General features: G+C 37.5%; 1 protein-coding gene and 1 long non-coding RNA gene across 2 annotated transcripts in view; both read left to right on the forward strand.

Annotated features, from left to right (window-relative positions):
- LOC309384126 (keratin, type II cytoskeletal 5-like) overlaps nucleotides 1-690 on the forward strand; it is a gene marked incomplete at both ends in the record, with an annotated part of 31,536 nt that extends 30,846 nt beyond the window's left edge. The window contains one exon of the mRNA XM_081937318.1: nucleotides 686-690. Coding sequence (XP_081793444.1) covers nucleotides 686-690 — 5 coding nt within the window. The remainder of the gene's footprint in view (nucleotides 1-685) is intronic.
- An 11,973-nt stretch (nucleotides 691-12,663) lies between these two features.
- LOC309384193 lies at nucleotides 12,664-18,060 on the forward strand. The gene is made up of 4 exons (XR_014173976.1): nucleotides 12,664-12,756; nucleotides 12,857-13,001; nucleotides 13,303-13,482; nucleotides 14,174-18,060. It is a non-coding gene; the product is annotated as an uncharacterized lncRNA (long non-coding RNA).
- The last annotated feature ends 1,701 nt before the right edge of the window (nucleotides 18,061-19,761 follow it).

Consider the following 19,761-nt stretch of genomic DNA (forward strand, 5'->3'; position numbering starts at 1 on the left):
TACACACACACACACACAGAGAGAGAGAGAGAGGGAGGGAGGGAGAGAGAGAGAGAGAGAGAGAGAGAGAGAGAGAGAGAGAGAGGGAGAGGGAGAGAGAGGTGGTTCCTACAAGAACTGAAGCAATGGATCTACACTGACCCCAGTTGCTCCCCCTCTCCCAGTTACACATGGAAAAGAACTGAAAATCCTGAGATTTTCAGTCTCATGGCAGGGCTATTTTAAGACTTTCTTGCCATTTTGAAATGGGAGCCTTTGAGGGAGGAGCTGGGGGTGGTTTCAGATGTGGTCTTCAAATGGTCATGTGTTAATATATGACATATGAAGCCAGTTTGGCTTAGTGGTGAAGGCACCAGGCTAAAAAGCAGAAGACCATGATTTCAAGTGCCACCTTAGCCATGAAAGACAGCTGGGTGACCTTGGGCCAGTCACTCATTCTCAGCTTATTTCACTGCCTAGGGTTGTTGTCGTGGTGAAAATAGAGGTAGGAAGATATGTTAGATATCTTTGCTGCCTGGAGGTATTTGTAAATATATTTACGAGAGAGAGAAAGAAAGAGAGAGAAAGAAAGACACACAGAGAGAGAGGGCTGTCCTTTAAGAGGCAGTGGTCAGACCCAAATTTTAAGTGGATGTGGGACTGTTTGTATCTTGGAACGTTCTAATGTTAATTCTGTTTGACGCAGGTTGAAGCCTTCAGTAACCATAGCATAGATAGCCGATGAGCCATGCACATTCCAATGGCTCGCTGACTGGAGGAGGAGGAGGAGGAGGAGGAGGAGGAGGAGGAGGAGGAGGAGGAGGAGGGAAGTCACCAAGCAACCAGTTCCCATCTTGGTTGAACAATGTGACCAGTGGTTTTGGAAACTTGAGAAAACTGAAACTTACATTGATGTGAAAAACCCAGGAACTTTAGTACTGGCTTTTCACTAGTTAGTGCCAATATGGTGTATCTAAATAATTTTGTACTTTGTGTAAAAGAATGCCTCAGAGGTCGATTTATGTTGGATGCATTACTTGGAACCTGACAGCAGTGTGGAGAGGGGGTTAAGGCACAAGGGGCAGGTAGACCAGAGGTGGGTTGTTGCCGGTTCGACCCAGTTTGGCCTAACCGGTGGTGGAATTCAGGCCTGGGTCGCAGAACTGACAGCGACCCAGGCCTGCCACACCCCCGAACTGGTTCCCTCGCTGCCGCTTGGCTGCTGGCATTTTGGATTTTGGTGACTGCGCATGCTCAGTTCACTGTAATGTGCAGAACAATGTGCGCAGAACAATTTACACTGAAGGGCTCATGTGCGCACAGCGCGTGGACACAGGTTGTGAGCCGGCAGTAACACCAGCAGCAACCCACCCCGAAGGAGACCCAGGTTTCAATTCAACCTCAGCCATGCGGTCTCAATGGGTCACTGAGGGCCAATAGACTTTTTCAACCTCACATACTTCACAGGGGTATTGCAGGGGAGGGGGCATGAAATTATACCTCTGAAAGAAAGGAGAAATAAAAATTTAACTGCAATAAGGGAAAAGGCGTCTTTCTGAAGTACTTTCATTCTGAGGTAACCCCCTGCAAGAATGACTGGAAAATTACCCCCCCCCCCCTGTTGACACCTTTATGGTGAACCACTTTCTCCTTGTCAGGGGAAGTTCCACCCTGAACTAATGAGGTGTGGATCGTCAGCTTTCCAAGCAGCATATTTCCGAATAAGCAGAAAATAAAACCTGAAAACATATTCTAATGAACAACTTTAATATAAAATAAAATACAAATCTTGCTATCTAAATCTTACATTTTGGCAAGAGCTATGTTGCCCACCTTCTCTTGGCACTATCAGAAGGAAAGTAAAGAATGTGTGACGTATTATGAGACATGCGCATTAACCATTGTCAGATAAGAAACAATTCAGCCTACTATATAGTTCAGAATATAAGCACAAGTTGACAAACCAATTAACGCAGTGACACTCCTTTCCTCACCAGCCCTCTGGGGAACCAAAAACTGTAACCCCACCTGGGTCTGGCTAAATTACAGGAAGTGAAACTAAGCAAAAACTTTGGGGAGTCAACAGCCCAGGCCAGCTGTAGCAGGTAATAAGAGGTCCCTAGTTAACTCCAGGATTTAAGCCAAAAATAAACATATTAAATGTGCCAAAAGAAAACAAGGTTCCGTGTATACAAGACAGAGTTTAAATACATAATGCAAATCCAACTATAGCTAACAAAAAGTCCTTGATGCTCTCTGAGCTTTCTTGCTTTGTGGCAGATGTTTGATTACCCAAACTAAGTTACATTCTCAGTGTTGCATGAGCATTGATGCTATTATCCAGTTCGGGTAATGAATCGTCTGCAAGAAAACAAGCAAGTTCAGAGAGCACCAAGGACCCCTCATTTCAACCCTGAGCTACAAATATTCTCCTTTATTGGTACAACTATAGCTAAGAAACTCCATTTTCAACCTTGCCTGAGAGAGTACGACAACTGACGGCAGTCAACTTGCCTCGGCCAACTCGTCACAGCCAATTCACCACCACCAACTTGCTACGGACATTTTGCCATGGACAACTCACTATTGGACAACTCACCATGGGGTAACTCACCGCATGACCAAAGTTACACTAATATCGAAGAAATTGTCAAATAGAATCCTTAAAGAAAGAATGCCAAAGGAGGGACAAAATAAAATGTGAATGACAAAAATTAAAATATTTTTTAAATTATTTAAAATAGGTAAATTGAATTGTTGAATTGTCCCACAGCAAGTTGCCCTGGTGGCGAGTTGGCCATGGCACATTATCCCACAGCGAGTTGGCTGTGGACAGTTGACGGAGAGTTAGCCATGGCGAGTTGTCCCATTCCAGCCTGAGATGACCTCCTCCCTCCAGGACTCCATCCGACTCTCACAAAGGACTTTCAAAACACATCCAGCCGAACATCTCATAGAACCTTCTTATTTTCCTTTAATGGCTCTCATGTGACACCCTGTGGCTTGTGGTTTAAAGGGTCAGCTGCTCCCTACTATGCTAATAAAATATAGGTAGCTCTTGCTAAGCAATCACAACTGGGATCAACCACTGTGTTGTTAAGTACCATGGTCGCCAAGTGGAAAATCACGTGACCACAATGGTCTTATGACCTTACTTCCGATTTGATTGTTGAGTGAAACATCACATAACTGTGGGTTACAATCTAACCTCCACCTTCTCTATTTAACTTAGTTTGTTACAAGCCAGTTGCAAAGCACATGAATGATGGTCACAGGACTGTGAGATGCTGTGATAATTATAAATGTGAGAATGGGTTGCAAAGCTGTTAGATACTAGCTTCAGCTATAATGGTTTCCACCAAGGTCTATCACCAGACAGCAAGATATTCAGGTACAAGCGAGAGCTGCTCAAGCTCTGGACTTACCTGAGGAGACAGAAGAAATTATGGAACAAAGACAAACTCGAGCGGCCACTAAACGCAAAGAGCAAGAATTAAAGATGCAGCAAGCTCAGACAATAATCCAAGAAATTACAAATACGAACACAGAAGCTGTGGGGGGAGCAAGACCGAAGGTGAAATCCCAGCAAGATTTCCAGGTAGCTCTTAGAAAGCTTCAGGGAGCTGAAGATGACAATTAAATTTCTAACCTGGAACGTTAATGGTTTAAATTCACCACAAAAAGGGAAAAAAATATTTCACTATCTGAAACAATTTTAAAATGACGTTATTTGTCTGCAAGAAACACATATTAGAACACAGGATCAGAAATACTGGATGAATGCAAGATTGGGACCATACTTTGTGGCATCTGCTCCAGAGAAGAAAAATGGTATAGTTACATACTTAAGAAAATATTTAAAGGCTGAATTAATTGAAGCAGATCCTCAAGGAAGATATATTGCAATTGAACTACTAATAGAAGGAAAGAAAACACTCTTAACAGGAGTATATGCTCCCAATCAACAACAAGAAAAAATTTATAAATTGCTTCATACTAAATTGACACAATGGGATTATAGATCGTGTATACTATTGGGTGACTGGAACGGAGTACTGGACACCATCAAAGACAAGAAGAGACTCCTGCAAAATAGTCAAACACGAACAAGATTGCCTAAATCCTTTTTTGAGCTGATGGATGATATGGAACTGAGAGATATTTGGAGAGAACGGAATGTTAAAGAACGAGACTTTACATTTTTTTTCCCCGAAAGGCATCAATCCTTTTCCAGAATTGACTTCATACTAATTACAAATGATTTCCTTTCTAGGGTGAAGAAGACGAAGATATGCCCGAGAATTCTAACAGATCATAATCCAGTTTGGATGGAATTGGAATATAGAGAGCAGCAGTTTATTATAAAAAGTTACAATTAGAAATGGTAGAACCTCTTAAGGAATTATTTAATAAAATTCAAATGGAAGGAAGGGTACCACCATCTTGGAGAACAGCCTTTATTTCCCTGATTCTGAAAGAGGATCAGGACCACACTCAGCCAAAAAACTATAGGCCTATTTCATTACTTAATACAGATTATAAAATTTTTACTAAAATATTAGCAAATAGCTTGATGTCAATTGTACAACAAATGATTCATAATGATCAATCTGGTTTTATACAGGGGAGACAAATGAGAAGTAATGTAAGACAAATTGTTAATATATTGGAATATTTGGGAAAGAACAACCAAATCCCCACAGTGCTTTTATTCTTAGACGTGGAAAAAGCATTTGATCGAGTGAATTGACAATTTCTAATAAAAATAATACAAAAGATGCAGTTTGGAGAGTATTTCACACAATCTATTAAGGCAATATACCAGAAACAGACACCACAAATTATAGTTAATGGTAGTTCAACAGAATCTTTTAAAATTGAAAAAGGAACAAGACAGGGATGTCCCCTGTCTCCATTATTGTTTATCTTAACCTTGGAGTTATTGTTGAATAGAATACGTGGGTCAGATGACCTACAGGGAATTAAGATTAGGCATTTTGAATATAGAGTACGAGCATTTGCGGATGACTTGGTTGTAACTTTAACCCAACCAGGGAAATCAGTTATAGGTTTAATGAATATAATTAATCAATATGGTCAAGTATCCGGGTTTAAAATAAATCTAGGGAAAACAAAGATGATAGTTAAAAATATGACTACAAATCAAAAAGAAGAATTACAAAGAGTAACAGGATGCGAGATAGTAGAAAAGGTTAAATATTTAGGAGTTTACATTGCAACCTCAAATGGGAAATTATATAAGTATAATTATAAACCATTATGGCATAAAATACAGTTAGAGATGAATAAATGGAAAAAATTACAATTGTCCTTGTTGGGAAGGATAGCAGCAATAAAAATGAATGTTTTGCCTAAGTTTCTATTTCTCTTTCAAATGATACCAATACTTTAAAAAGATGCAAATTTGGAAGAATGGCAGAAAGGTATTAATAACTTTGTCTGGGCAGGGAAGAAACCAAGAGTAAAACTTAAAATAATGCAAGATATACGGGAAAGAGGAGGTTTGAAAATGCCCAATTTAAAATTATACTATGAAGCAGTAGTTTTATCAATAATTAGTGATTGGATTAATCTAACAGAGGATAGAATACTGAATATTGAGGGATATGATTTGGTATATGGTTGGCACGCTTATTTAATATATGATAAGAAGGTGGATACGATTTTTAAAAGCCATATATTAAGGAATGCCCTATTGCGTGTCTGGAAAACATACCAATATAGGCTAAATGATAAGATACCTATGTGGGTAGTACCCAGACATGCGATAGAGAATATAAGTATAGAACAAAAACAGGAGGTAATTACATATAGAGAACTTCTTAATATAGAAAGAGGTGTACTACAATTAAAGCCTTTGAATGTATTAAGAGAGGAAAGGGTAACTCAAACCTGGTTTCAGCATGGACAGTTACAAGCTATATGGAAAAAAGACCAGACAATTGGTATCATGCAAAATGAGGATAGTTTGGTAAAACAAATTAGGGACCAGAGTCAAATGCATATAAAAGGTTGTATAATACACTGATAGAAATAGACTCAGAAAAAGAGTTAGTTAAAGATAAAATGTTATGATAAAATGGGCACAAAATTTTGAAGAACCAATAATGATGGAAACATGGGAAAAGATTTGGGTAAGAAATGTAAAATTTACACAAGCTCAGAACTTGAGAGAAAAATTTTTTAAGATGTTGTATAGATGGCATTTAGATCCTAAAATGTTAGCTTGTATGTATCCAAATTTACAACCTAAATGTTGGAGATGTGATTGTGCTGACGCTACGTATTACCATATATGGTGGACTTGCAAAAAAGTTAAAGCATTTTGGATAAAAATATGGTGGGTTATTCAAAATATACTTAAAAAGAGGATAAAGTTCACTCCCCAGCTGTTTTTGTTAGGCATAATTACAGACTGTACAGTTATAGGGACTAATTTGATTTTGAACTTAACGACGGCAGCAAGATTGTTGGTGACGCAGTACTGGAAGAGGGAAGAATTGCCTACTATTCAAGAATGGATGCGAAAAGTAGTAAATCTAGCAGAGATGGCCAAAATCACAGCATATTTGAAGGACCAATCAGATGAGAAATATAAGATGGAATGGAGACGATGGATTGACTATATTCAAAATAAATATCGGACTAAAATATTTCAATTAGCTTATGAGTGAAGGCACAATGAATGTTACAATTTATCTAAAGTTAGTTTAACAAAAGGGGAATTAAAGCACAAGAGGAGGTAGGATGTTAAAGTCAGTTAGCTTATGTTAGTGTATGATTGTTAAATGTTTATACCCTGTATTTTGCTCTGGGAGGTTGGGGGGAAGGAGGGTTGGAGGGAGGGTAGGGTCGGGGATGGAGGGAGGGAAGGGGAAGGGGAAACATTTGTAAAATTTACTAAAACTTTTAATAAAAAAAAAACATGTGCACTTTCGTTTTGGTCAATACATATAGTTACATCTCCAGACAAAGCACTGATCACACACAGTCATTTTGTAAGAATGGCTAAAAAATATCTATATGGAGCCCAAGATCGTGCAAGAAGCTAATTCTTTGTTTTGCAGCAGTCCAAGTTACTGTAATTGTTTTATTTTTGTTTGCTTGGTTTTTTTAAATATTTTAAAAGATGAGTCAAGAGTGCCAGGAAATTTGAAAGATACCTTTGAAAGAGTACATTAGTGCACTCTCCCCTCAGCAACCAGCTGCCCATCTCTCAGCTGATCTTAAACAGGGAATGAGAAGCTATTCAGACAAGTTGTCATTTTAGTATAGTAACTATGGAATTAAGTATTTCCTCCAACTATTTGCTATTGGCAGGTTTGGAAATGCAAATAGCATGAACTAAATGCATAGGAATTTGTCTCTCATCCTCACTTGCTAATATAGGGTCTTTCTGCGAAGATGTTTAGCAGATTTGTTACTGCTTGTCTTCAGTAAACATATTGACTGTATATATAGACTACTGTGACATATTTCATAAGAATCAACAATAGGATTTACGTCCAGAATATGTGATGATTTGCACATGCTTAGCCAACTTTTTCAAACGAATGTAATTTTAAGCCAAAGGTTTTTTTTTTTTTAGTAGAGCTACAATCTCGTGGAAAAATACTGATTTAAAAGGCATTCAATTTGTTTTTTGTTCAATGTACAGTATGTTTCTTGATAGCTGATTATTTTATCATGCTTGTTTCTGTTTATAAATCTACTGTGATTCTTTGTACGTTCTTCAAAGCATCTCTGGTTGAGGTGGGTCACTTTCCTAAAAGTTATACTGGACGTCGCTTCTCTCAGCCTTACAAAAGTAAACTCAAGAGATTCTCGGCTGTCATGGATTCGAACTAAAAAGATATTTTAAAAATCGACATAGGAAGGAAATTCTGAAAGTAGTAAGAAATATTGCTTAAGATTAATATTGTGGTCTTGCACTTAAAGGAGAGAGTGAACATTAGAATGTCCTTGGTCCCTGTGTAACTCTTATTACATTACTTCATCTTTACTTACCTATCCATTTTTCCTATTAATGTTTGTTGTTATGCATTGATGCAGAGAACATGAGCATCTTACATAATCTCTTGTAACTACTTTGAAATGGGAATGAATATTTATTATTCCTCTTCTCCTGGCATCTTTTAAAGTGTACCTGAAAAAGTCTGTAGCCCAGTTGCATATGTTGAATAAATTGTTCCTATGGATGCAAACCTAGACATGTTAACAGGCTGAACCAACTTCTAATAATAATTGTGGACTATTAAGTATTTTGTTAATGAGCCAGTAACCTTATTGGGCTATTTGATATTCAAGTCTGAAGCCTTGAGAATAATTGCTGGGCCATGTCCCTGCCATAATTTACATTGAGCAAGCTCTGTTTCTTTCAGTCTTTTCTAATACATATTCTACCTTCTAGATTACTTCTGCTTTGGCTTCCATTTGGATTTTCCATTGATCAGCCCAATAATTAAGGTGACCAACCGTCCTCCTTTAGGGAGGACAGTCCTTCTTTTGTAAGTTCTGTCCTCCCTCGAAAAGTGTCCTCCTACATGTCCTCCTTTTCGATATTTGAAGACTAATCTGTTGCGTGTTATGTGACGTATTTGTATTTGACATGACAATTCGTCAAGACTCGGTATAGTGCAGTATAAGACGCGATTATGAGACGCATGAGCTCCGCACGGGAGACCTTGAGAGAGAGCACCGTGTGCAAGTGGCTTTGTTTACTTCTTACCGAAACACAACACGGCACATACGCACGCAGTAGACTCATGGCACATCAGCAATTGAATGACTCACGGTAATTATTTCTTTTTCAGTGAATATTCAATTATACAGAGGTAAGTACAATTCACGTTTTATTAAACAGTTTTTAATGTTTTTTTTTTTACTTCATCGCAAGTATATTGAACAGATATTGAATCTTGTGTTGAATTTTTATCTAAAGAAATGCTAGACATTAAAATAGACGACAATTGTCTCTTTGAAGAAATTAGAAGACTGAATGTATATTTAAATTCTGAAAAATTAATACAATGGGAAAATCAACATGTTGAAATTGATAAAAGATGGGTGGATATTTTCAGCCATTTCAAAAATGAACATATTCCATGTGAACATTTAATTATACTTGTTCAATTTACGTTGTGCTGCCTTGGAACTAATGCAGCAGCTGAAAGAGTTTTTTTCAATTGCCAATGATTTTTTGACAAGTGAGAAATCGAGATTGAATGTTGATACTCTAGCTGCAGCACTTGCCGTAAAATTCAATATGAAAGATATTTCTTGTTCAGATATTTCCAATATATTGTTAGAAGATGATACATTGACAAAAAATATTAATTCAATGGAAAAGTACTCATTTAAATAATAATCAACAGGCATGTAAGCATAATTACAATATAAAATGTTGCAAATGTTTTTATTATGCATATATCATATTTTAGTGTATTATTGTTGCAATGAATAAAATATTTCTTTTATTTACGATATATTTTTTTCCAATTTATTTGTCCTCCTTTTCATTGTAAAAAAGTTGGTCACCTTACAATAATGCATTCTGCATCTTTGTTAGGTTGCTAAAATGGTGTTTGAATTTCAAAGCATCCTATGAACCAGAACTTCAGCTTTGACTGATGGATAGTTTTAATGTACTGATGGATTTGTGGATGGATTTCACCTTGGATTGTAGGTGCAGTCAGTGCCTGTAACAGAAAAACCAGATGCTAGAAACTAAATGGGCCTTCCTGCAGCAACAAACTAAACCACCCACTGAAAGCTTAGAGTGCATGTTTGAACAATACTTTGCAAGCCTGAAGAAGGAGTTGGAATACTTACAATACGAGAAGGAGAAACTGCAAAGTGAAAGTACAAAGGCACAAATTGCAGATTGCAAGTGAAAGTGAGTTCCTCTTGAATTATGCAGAGAAAATCTTAAAAATGACTTAGATTTTGTGCTTCTTAACAAATCTGCACTAAGTCTCTTATAATGCTGAAGATGTTGACTTGGGAGCAAACTTCACCAAAAATAATGAGACTTCCAAATGAGTAGGCCTGCATAAAACTGCTCTATCTAATTCCTGTTTTATATGTGTTCAGGATATGTAGCACATGCAGTAAATGTATGAAGTGACTTTCTGAGAAGGAGTTCGTTGTTTTTTCTACCTGAATTTGTTGAATAGATTTTTCATATTATAGTGCTCCCTTTTCCTTTGGTCCTAAGGTAGCTCAAGAAAGTCCTGACACTAAGCAATGGAGGAAAAATAATGACACTTGGTTGTATTTCAAGAGTCAATCTGGGCTTGGGATGAATATGAAGATGGAGTAATATACAGAGCTGGGAAAATTGTATGGGTATTTTGGAACAGAGAGTTATTGCACTAAATTGTTTATTTCACTATTGTTAAGAGAACAAACAAATGGCCATGTATTCCAGTGGTGGGATTCAATTTTTTTTACTACTGGTTCTGTGGAAGTGGCTTTGTGGGCATGGCAGGGGAAGGATACTGTAAAATCTCCATTCCCTCCCCACTCCAGGAGAAGGTTACTGCAAAATCCCCCTCCCCTCCCAATCTGCTCAGACTCGGGAGGCAGAGAATAGATGGGAGCGGGGCCAGTTAGAAGTAGTATTTACCAGTTCTCTGAACTACTCAAAATTTCCACTACTGGTTCTCCAGAAATGGTCAGAACCTGCTGAATGCCACCTCTGATGTATTCAGGAAGAACAATCACCTGTTATATATTCCTTTTAACTAGAAATAAAAGAGGCTGAGTTTTTCATGCATGGGACCATTACTCTGCCCATAATTTGTCTATATTTCATACAAGACTCATTTTCTCAGTCCTCTTTCCCATGGATATTTTGGGATTGATACATATAGGAACATTTGGGACTACCATGATACCACCTCATTGGGAAGACTATAACTTCAGGTCACCCATGTTTACTGTTCCATTCATCTCCTTCTCTATTGTATTCTTGATGGTCCTTCCTTCTCGATATGAAGAGAAAGTCAACCAGCATGTTACAGCAGAGAAAGAGATTATAGAATTTAGGAAAGTAAGCAGAATAACTCCTTAGAGCCATGGTGGTGCAGTGGTTAGAGTGCAGTACTGCAGGCTACTTCTGCTGACTGCCAGCTGCCTGTAATTTGGCAGTTTGAATCTTATCAGGTTCAAAGTTGACTCAGCCTTACATCCTTCAGAGGGGGGTAAAATGAGGACCCAGATTGTTGAGGGCAATATGTTGACTCTGTAAACTGCTTAGAGAGGGCTGTAAAGCACTGTGAAGCATTATATAAGTCTAAGTGTTATTGCTACTGGTGAAGTTAGTTAAAAAAAATTAAAATCAAGATAATGAGCAATGGGATAAATGTTACATTTGTAAAAAAAACATGATGGTTCTCAGATGTTACATCATTATTATTTTTCAATAAGATTCTGGCAATGCAACTTGTCAATTTTTAACAAGAATGAAAAAAAGAATATCTTCAGTGTCAATAATCAGCCAGACATTTTGGATAATATAATATATTCTATAATACTATTGCAATATAGTCTTGCAAAGATATCTTTGCAATGGTGAATTTGGAATAGTATGTTTAAAATAGGTGATTGATAAATAGCTTTGCTAATTATAAAACCTTCTAAATTATACATTGATAGTATTCAGATACTAAAGAGAATCATTTTGCAAATGTAAAGGGTATGGATTTTTAATTATTCATCCAGTACTATTTCTATCCAATTTAGTGGTACATTTATTTTACATTAGTCCCATTATTCTCTATCATACTGTCATTTCTCTTTTTTTATTGGGTTCTGGGAATGCAAAATATTTGTTCCCAAACTAAAAAAAATATCTTATTACAAATTGTTTCATTTATGCAACCCCATTAAGTTTGGTTTATTTATCCGGGTCAGATTTTTTTATGAGTCATAGAATGCTGTATAAATCACGTACCTTCTACCAGCCACCTATACTTTCCAGTGTAGTTAAGTGATAGATTGAGTTTTACTTTTATCAAGTAATTGGTTTAATTCTATACATCAAGCATAAAACAAGTTTAGCATGTGATGTGAACCCAAAAACTATAAAATACCATTACAAATGTTATTATATTATATTTTAATAGGAAATATATCATGAATGTGTAGATTAAAAATCAATAATTAAAAGCACATATCCAAATATTTTTTTAAACCTGCAGCAATAAATAAGAAATAAATAAAATATAAAATAGCAATGTTTTTTTAAAAAAAAACAGACTCACCCTTTCATGTATCCAAGATCTTACTTTAGGCGTGTATTTAAAAATATTTCATTTGCCCCACCTTTTCCAAATATTTGTATGATATGTTTAATTAAAATAAATAGCTGAAAAGAAGAAAAGGTGCCCTCAACAGCACAGTATTTTTGCTCAAGAACAAAAGAAAAACGTATTTTCTACTGAATGCTTTTGCAAATAATAGAATAAATTCCTTGTCACAAAGAGAGATATCACACCAGAATTTAAAGGCCAGCACGGGGACATGAAACTTGGGCATAATGGGTTTAAAAACCATGACATGATTGTTGTTGCTATTTATTTAAATTTTTATAATAACCTTTGAGCCCTCTTAACGGTTTAAGACTTTAAGTGAATTCTGAGAATGCCCTCTCTTTAGGATGTAGACTGTATCTTTTCAAATAATGCAGAGCTGGAGAGGAAAGTCAGTCTCCTGGATGAAGAGATCAAGTTCTTGAAATGTGTATTTAAGAAGGTAAGTAGGGAGGGATCCACTGAAGAGATCCTCTTTCCTTTGTGTGACCGCCACTTGGCCTAAGCTACAGAACTGACGATGCATTTGAATCAACATCTAGGAGAAAGAACAGCTTGACAAACAAAATCAAGACTTGGATGTGGTTGTGAAAATGGACAACAGTAGAAACCTTGACATGGACAACATCGTAGCATTAGTCCGAAAAGTCTACGAGGAAATTATGCAGAGAAGTAAAGCAGAGGCAGGTAAATTTTACCAAAATAAGATATTTCACATTAGTGCAAAAATTGGCACCCAGAGCCCTGTCTGCAGGCACATGAGCCGTTGCCCCAGCTCAGCTCCACCATGCATGCAGGCTGTTTTTGGTCCCAGGCCCATCAAAATGGCAAGGATGAATTGGCCAGCCTAGTACGTGACTACCAGGAAGCCCTGAATGTGAAGGTAGTTCTTGATATAGAGATTGCAGCTTACAAATGTTTGTTGCAGGGAGAAGAAGAGAGGTGAGTCTCCTATGTTGACTTATTTTATTTATTTAATTCATTCTAGATCTAGCTTTATAGCCGTGATGGTGAACCTGTAGGCCTCTCTGCCGGCACCCGAGCCCCAGCTGAGCTCCACCAAGCATGCACTGCCAGCCAGCTAATTTTCGGGTCTCCGCAAAACACTATACAAGCCATCGATATACATCCAACAGGAACAGGAAGTGCCTCACAGGAGCAGATAAAGGTAAATTCTAGAGAGGTAGGAAGTGCATCACTGAACAATGGAGATGGGAGGAATAAAGCTGCATACAAGGCCGACATAACTCCTGTAATAACATAGGCATGGACAGGGGGGAATGTGGGAGGGGGGAGTGCGGCGCCCCTTCCCTGCACCCTTTTTTTGGCCTCAGGAGGATTCAGGGAGGCCTACTAGGCCCTAAATGGGACACAGGGGGGTCACGCAGGGCCACATGCATTGTATTATGGGTGGGCACGCGCACACACACACTGTCACGCCCACGCGCACACTTTCAGCACGCAAGGACAAAAAGGTTAGCCATCACTGCTTTAGAGTATCCCTATCTCCAAGCATTATATGGCCCAAACCCCAGTTACTTCCGAATATATGTAACAGTACAATATGGATATCCTTCAAATAGCATTTTAAACAAAGATATTTTCGAAAGAGATGATGAAACATTGAGTGATGCTTTTTGTATTGTGCATAAATGGGTATAAATGTTGTGGATTCATTCTTGAGGAAAGAGTAAAGACGATAAACTTAAAACAGTGTTAAGGCAGGCCCGGAAGATCAACAAGAAAAAGAAAAGTTTTTTTTTCCCCTCCATAGGATATTCAGAGATTATCCGGTTTGTTTTGTTTTTTTTCTCAAAAATGTGTTTCAGGAATAACCATTCGATGTGCTTCCTTTCCAGCTGTGACCAACTCCCCATGCCATTCTCAGAGTGCAGCAAAACAAGGAAAGGAATGCAGTGAGAAGGCCAGTCGATATAAACCGTCAGGAACTAAAATATCAATTTCCTCTGAGAATAAAACCAAGTGTCAAAATAAAAGTCCTCTACTAAATGGTCCAGTAATAGAAAGTAAAATTGCAGAAAGGAAAGTAGACAGAACACTATCTGACAGTTTTGCAAACGATGGAAAAGAACAACTTAATCTAGATTTGATAGATAAAAATATTTATAGCTCAGGGTTGAAATGAGGGGATTCTTGGTGCTCTCCGATATTGGTTATTTTCTTGCAGATGTTTCATTACCCAAACATGGTAACATCTTCAGTGCTAGTAGGGAGTGGGGTTTGCTCTCATTTTATATTCTCGTGGCTTGCCCTGACAGTGTTAGTGGGAATGGTCTTGGTGTTTCTTTGGTTGGGCTGTTTACTGTTAGCTGCTGTGGCAGTTCCTTTATTGGAGTATTATTTGCTTCTTGATTGTTGGTCTGATGTTAATCTTGGTGTTTTCTAGATTCTGATGGGCTGGCTGCTAAAGCAAGGTCATGGCACACACTTGAAAATAAATCAGGAAGACTGTAATTGTGGTGTGTGGGTCTGTCTGGCAAGAACAAAAAATGCTAATCAACAGGAAATATGCATGTGTAAAACTTGTAGCAATTCTGGGTAGTTAGAAAGTTGATAAAGGATTAGACAACTTGCAGACCTCAGCTAAAAGTTAGGCAGCAAATGAAATGTCTATTAGATAACTCCTGGGGCATTCATTAGCCAAGGCTTAGGAATGGGACAACTATAGACCAATAGAACAAATTGTAGAATTATTGCTAAAACGTTTATTAGAGGATATTTCTTATTATTTCACCTTTTCTTGCCTTCTCCTTTAGTGAAAATGTATAAAGCTTTCTTAATCCTTTGTTCTTGGTTCTTGGCCTTTTGACCAGGAACCCTTTTTCTTGGAGTACTCCAATAAAAAGCAATCAGAAAACCTGCACCTCGTGTCTGGCATCCATCATTGGCTTCGGCACCAGGCTCAGACCCGAAGTGGGGACAACAATCTGGGGGCTCGTTCCAGGATTCCATGCCTGGATTTAATTGGAAGGCACCAAAGACTACCAGAGGAGGGCCCCTGGATGGGTATTATATGTTTCGCCTTTCATCTTGTAAGTGATGTATTTTTCTTTTTTCTTTTTCTTTTTTCAATTTGTGTGCTAACCATCTTCCCGGTTTATTCGCATTTTCAAAATAGTTTTGTTTTGCAAATTTGATTTTTTGGACCATCTCTTCTTGTGTCATCAAATTTTATTTGTGTTTTATTAGTTCTTTTTTCTCCTTTACTTTTGCTTCTTGTGGATTTTTTTTGCAGGTCCATTTCCAATTATTTAAGTTCTTTCTCTAATGTTTCTTGTTTTTGTCTCTTTTCCTTGTTTTTCCTTGCCAAATATGCTATTGTCAACCCTCTTGTAAAAGCTTTTGTAGTGTCCCATAGGTTTTGTAACGATATTTCTTCTTTCTTATTTACTTTGTAGAAAAGTTTCAATTCCCTTTCTATCATTTTTATATATTCTTTATCTTTCAATATTCTTTGATTCATTGTCCATCTCTTTTTCTTTTTTGGTCCTTTCCATGTTATTTTTATTTGGTTGTGATTTGCCCATGTGTTTATCATTATTTCAATCTCTTCTGTATCTCTTCTCAATTCTTGGGTTGACCAAATCATATCTATCCTTGACCATGATTTGTGGGGATTTGAATAATATATAAATTGTTTGTTTCCTATGTTCCTTTCTCTCCATACATCTTTCAGGCTCAGTTCCTGCACCATTTCGAAAAAGGTAAATGGTAGCATTCTTATTTTCTTATTTCTTTTGTTACTCTTGTAGTCATTGTTGATATCTGTTATAGCATTGAAGTCGCCAATTAGACATATATCCTCATATTCTATTTCTGTTATTTTTTGGTGGATCTTCTTGTAAAATTCTTTTTGGTTTTTATTTGGAGTGTATATCGCTGTGAGGATAATTTTTCTTTATTCTGTTTCTATTTCTATCATTAAAACCCTCCCCTCTTCATCTGCATATTTTTTTTTTGCATTTATCCATTCTTTAATGTATATTGCAATTCCTCTTTTTTGTGTGCTAGTGTTGTAAATAATTTTGCTAACTTTGGATATTCTAGTAGCTTGTTATATTGGCTTTTGATATGTACCTCTTGAAGGCATACTATGTCCATATTCATTTTTTGTAATCTAATCAAAATTTGCCTTCTCTTTTCCGGTGAGTTTAATACATTTATATTTAGCGAGAGTAACTTAACTTCTTGTTTCACTGTGTTATTTGTGTGCCGCCATTAGTTTCCTTGCATTTCTAGTCTTTATTCCTATTCTACTACTTTCGTGTTCTATTTGTTCTCTTTCCTGTCTTCTTCTTTCTTCTCTTTCTCCCTCCCTGTTTTCAACTGACTGTTCTTCTTGGCTTCTATTATCTGGTTCCTCTCTACTTTCTTGTTCTTCCTCAACGGTGAAGTAATGTTCAAAGAACGCATTCGCTTTCTTGACTGTGTCTTTTTTATATCTTTTATCCTGCCAGGTAATCATCACTCCCTCTGCTGTAAGCCATCTGAACATTACATTGTACCTTATTAATTGTTGCATAAGGAACTGATATTGCCTTCTCTGGTCTCTCACTATTTTCGGGATTTGTCTCAGAATTTGTATCTCTCTTCCTTTATATGTTATTTGTTCTTCTCTCACTTTCTTATATACTTCATCTCTTACTGATTTTCTAGTAAAGCATACGTGGATTTTTTTGGGGAGCCTGTGTCTCCTGGCATAATTTGTGTGGATTCGGTACACCTTGTCTATGTCCCTTCTCATTTCTTGTTTGCTTTTTTGTAATATGTTCGCAACAATCTCTGTAATTGTTTCCCCTAAATCCTCCTCCTTTTCTTCTACTATATTTTGAAAGCGCAGAAAGAAGCCAGCTTTTTCCAATTCCAAAAATACTATTTCCCCCCTAATTGTCTGTTTAGTGTAGTCAGCTTCTCATCTACCATCTCTTCTCTGTTTTTTCTACCTTTGTTTCTACTTTTTGAATTTTTTGTTCATTTTTTGTTATTTCATTTTTTGTTATTTCACTTTGTATTTTCCCTATTCTATCATCTATTCTTCTAATATCACTCTTCATTTCTCCCATTTCTGGTTTAATTTCTTCATGATTTCTCCTAGTTTCTTCGTGATTTTTTGTAATTGTTTCTTGTGTTTTCAGCATCATTTCTTGTATCATTGCTAATGCATATTGCATACACTGAAGGTTTGTTGTTGAGCTCGCTTTCTCTAGACCCAGTATGCTCTCAATTGTGCACTGGTTTGAGGGTGAAGCTGTTGCTGATGCTGGATTGGATGCTGCCTTCCTATTCATTTTTCTAATTGTTGTTGCCCTTGTCATTTTTTATTTTAATTTCCTTACAATTTTTCCCCACAATAACATACTTCTCTCTGCCCACTACTTGTTTCCACTCTCTTACCAGCCCCTTCAATCTTTGAACTTTCCTTCTTCCATGTACACCTTCCGTGTACAATTCATTGTTCTCTTAATCATCTGTTGTGCATTACAATGCCGTCTGCTTTGCCTTTCCACCTATAAGCAAACTACGAGGTCTCCCAGTACATGGATATTGCTGTTGGGTGAATCTTGGAAAATTAGATCATTTTCAGATTCAAAGGGGGGTGGAATGATGGGCTGGCTGCTAAAGCAAGGTCATGGCACACACTTGAAAGTAAATCAGGAAGACTGTAATTGATATGTGTGTGTCTGTCTGTCTGGCAAGAACAAAGAATGCTTATCAACAGGAAATATGCGTGTGTAAAGCTTGTAGCAATTATGGGTACCGTGTTTCCCCGAAAATAAGACATGTCCTGAAAATAAGGCCGTGCCAGATTTTCGGGGTGGGCAAAAATATAAGCCTTCCCCTGAAAAGTGTTCTTAGTTCTTGCATTTTGACCAGGAGTACTCCAATAAAAAGCAATCAGAAAACCTGCACCTCGTGTCTGGCGTCCATCATTGGCTTCGGCACCAGGCCCAGACCCAAATTTGGGCCAACATTCTTACAGTTATGAGTAAAGCTAGCTAAAGGAATCAAAGTCATGTCACTCTTTGCTAGCTTTGTAAATAATGATTCTCATTGACATGAACTCTCCCCAGATTCACAAGTTTCCTTTTTTCACATTCTCTTCAGTTGAACATCTGGGAAGAAGATATTTAGAAATTTCTCTTTCTGTTTTTTAATTACTTTAACCATAGCTTGCAATTCTGCATTAATCCAGACTTGGAATTAATTTGGTTTTTAAAAAATCAGTCCTGTGTATCAAGTTCTTAAACCATGGTTTGTTCAAACCTGAGCAAAGCCCAGCTTATTTCAGTTTGCTAGGTTCAGATAATCTAAGAAGCCATATATCTGTATATCATAAAAGGTGGAAGTGAAAGCTTTGAAGGAATTTGCATCCTTCAGAAAGGAACAAAATGGAAAGAACACCCGATTTGAGAAGACATACTAGACAAGGCTTCCCTGGGTGATTTAACATGCCACTGAAACATATGTGCGGCAGCAAGCAAGGTAACTTCTCAGAAAACTCAGCCTACAAGTGAGTTTGCTAGCTTGCCAGTGACAGAATGTGTCAAATCACAAAGAAGACCTCCTAGGTCAACCAACTTTTTCCAAATTCTGGAAATTTCTGAAGAATAACTTATACCTTCACTGTGTATATGCACAGCCTACCTTTAGAAATCTTACCCAATAAGGGATGACAGTAGTGCTTGTGAAATACACATTAATGCCTTTTGCCACAGGGTGTCCAGCACAGTGACCAATAACATGAAGGTGAAACAAGAAAATACAGTGAAATTGAGGCTTCCAGAATTCCAAGTAGAATATTCCATTGGAAAATGTGAATGAAACATTTTCTTTTAAGGTAGGGCTGTTGGGTTCTGTCTATTTCTACTTTCAGATATAAATATATTTTTCTTCAGAACAAACAAACAAACAAATAAATTGGGAGCATATGCTAATAAGGTGCAGGGTAATAGTTGAAGGTCGACATGGCTCAGTGGCTAAGACACTGAGCTTGTTAATCAGAAAGGTCAGCAGTTCGGCAGTTCGAATCCCTAGTGCCATGTTCCCGTTACTTCTCTCAGCTTCTGACAACCTAGCAGTTCCAAAGCATGTAAAAATGCAAGTAGAAAAATAGGAACCACCTTTAGCAGTAGTTCAGAGAACCAGCAAATGCCACCTCTGGGTGGTGGAATGGAGATTTGGGTGGGAATGGAGATTTTGCAGTATCCTTCCCCTGAAGTGGAGTGGAAATGGAGATTTTGCAGTATCCTTCCCTTGCCACGCCCACCAAACCATGCCCACCAAGCCACGCCCACAGAACTGGTAGTAAAAAAAATTGAATTTCACCACTGGGCGGTAGGCACCCTGGTGCGCTTATGCACGCCCTCTTTACGGACTTTTAGGGATTGTGGTAAGGTTCACGATAGACAGTTTGAGGTTGAAGTTG

This window comes from Natrix helvetica (assembly GCF_964273705.1).
Source record: "Natrix helvetica genome assembly, chromosome: 1".
Classification (NCBI taxonomy): Eukaryota; Metazoa; Chordata; class Lepidosauria; order Squamata; family Natricidae; genus Natrix; species Natrix helvetica.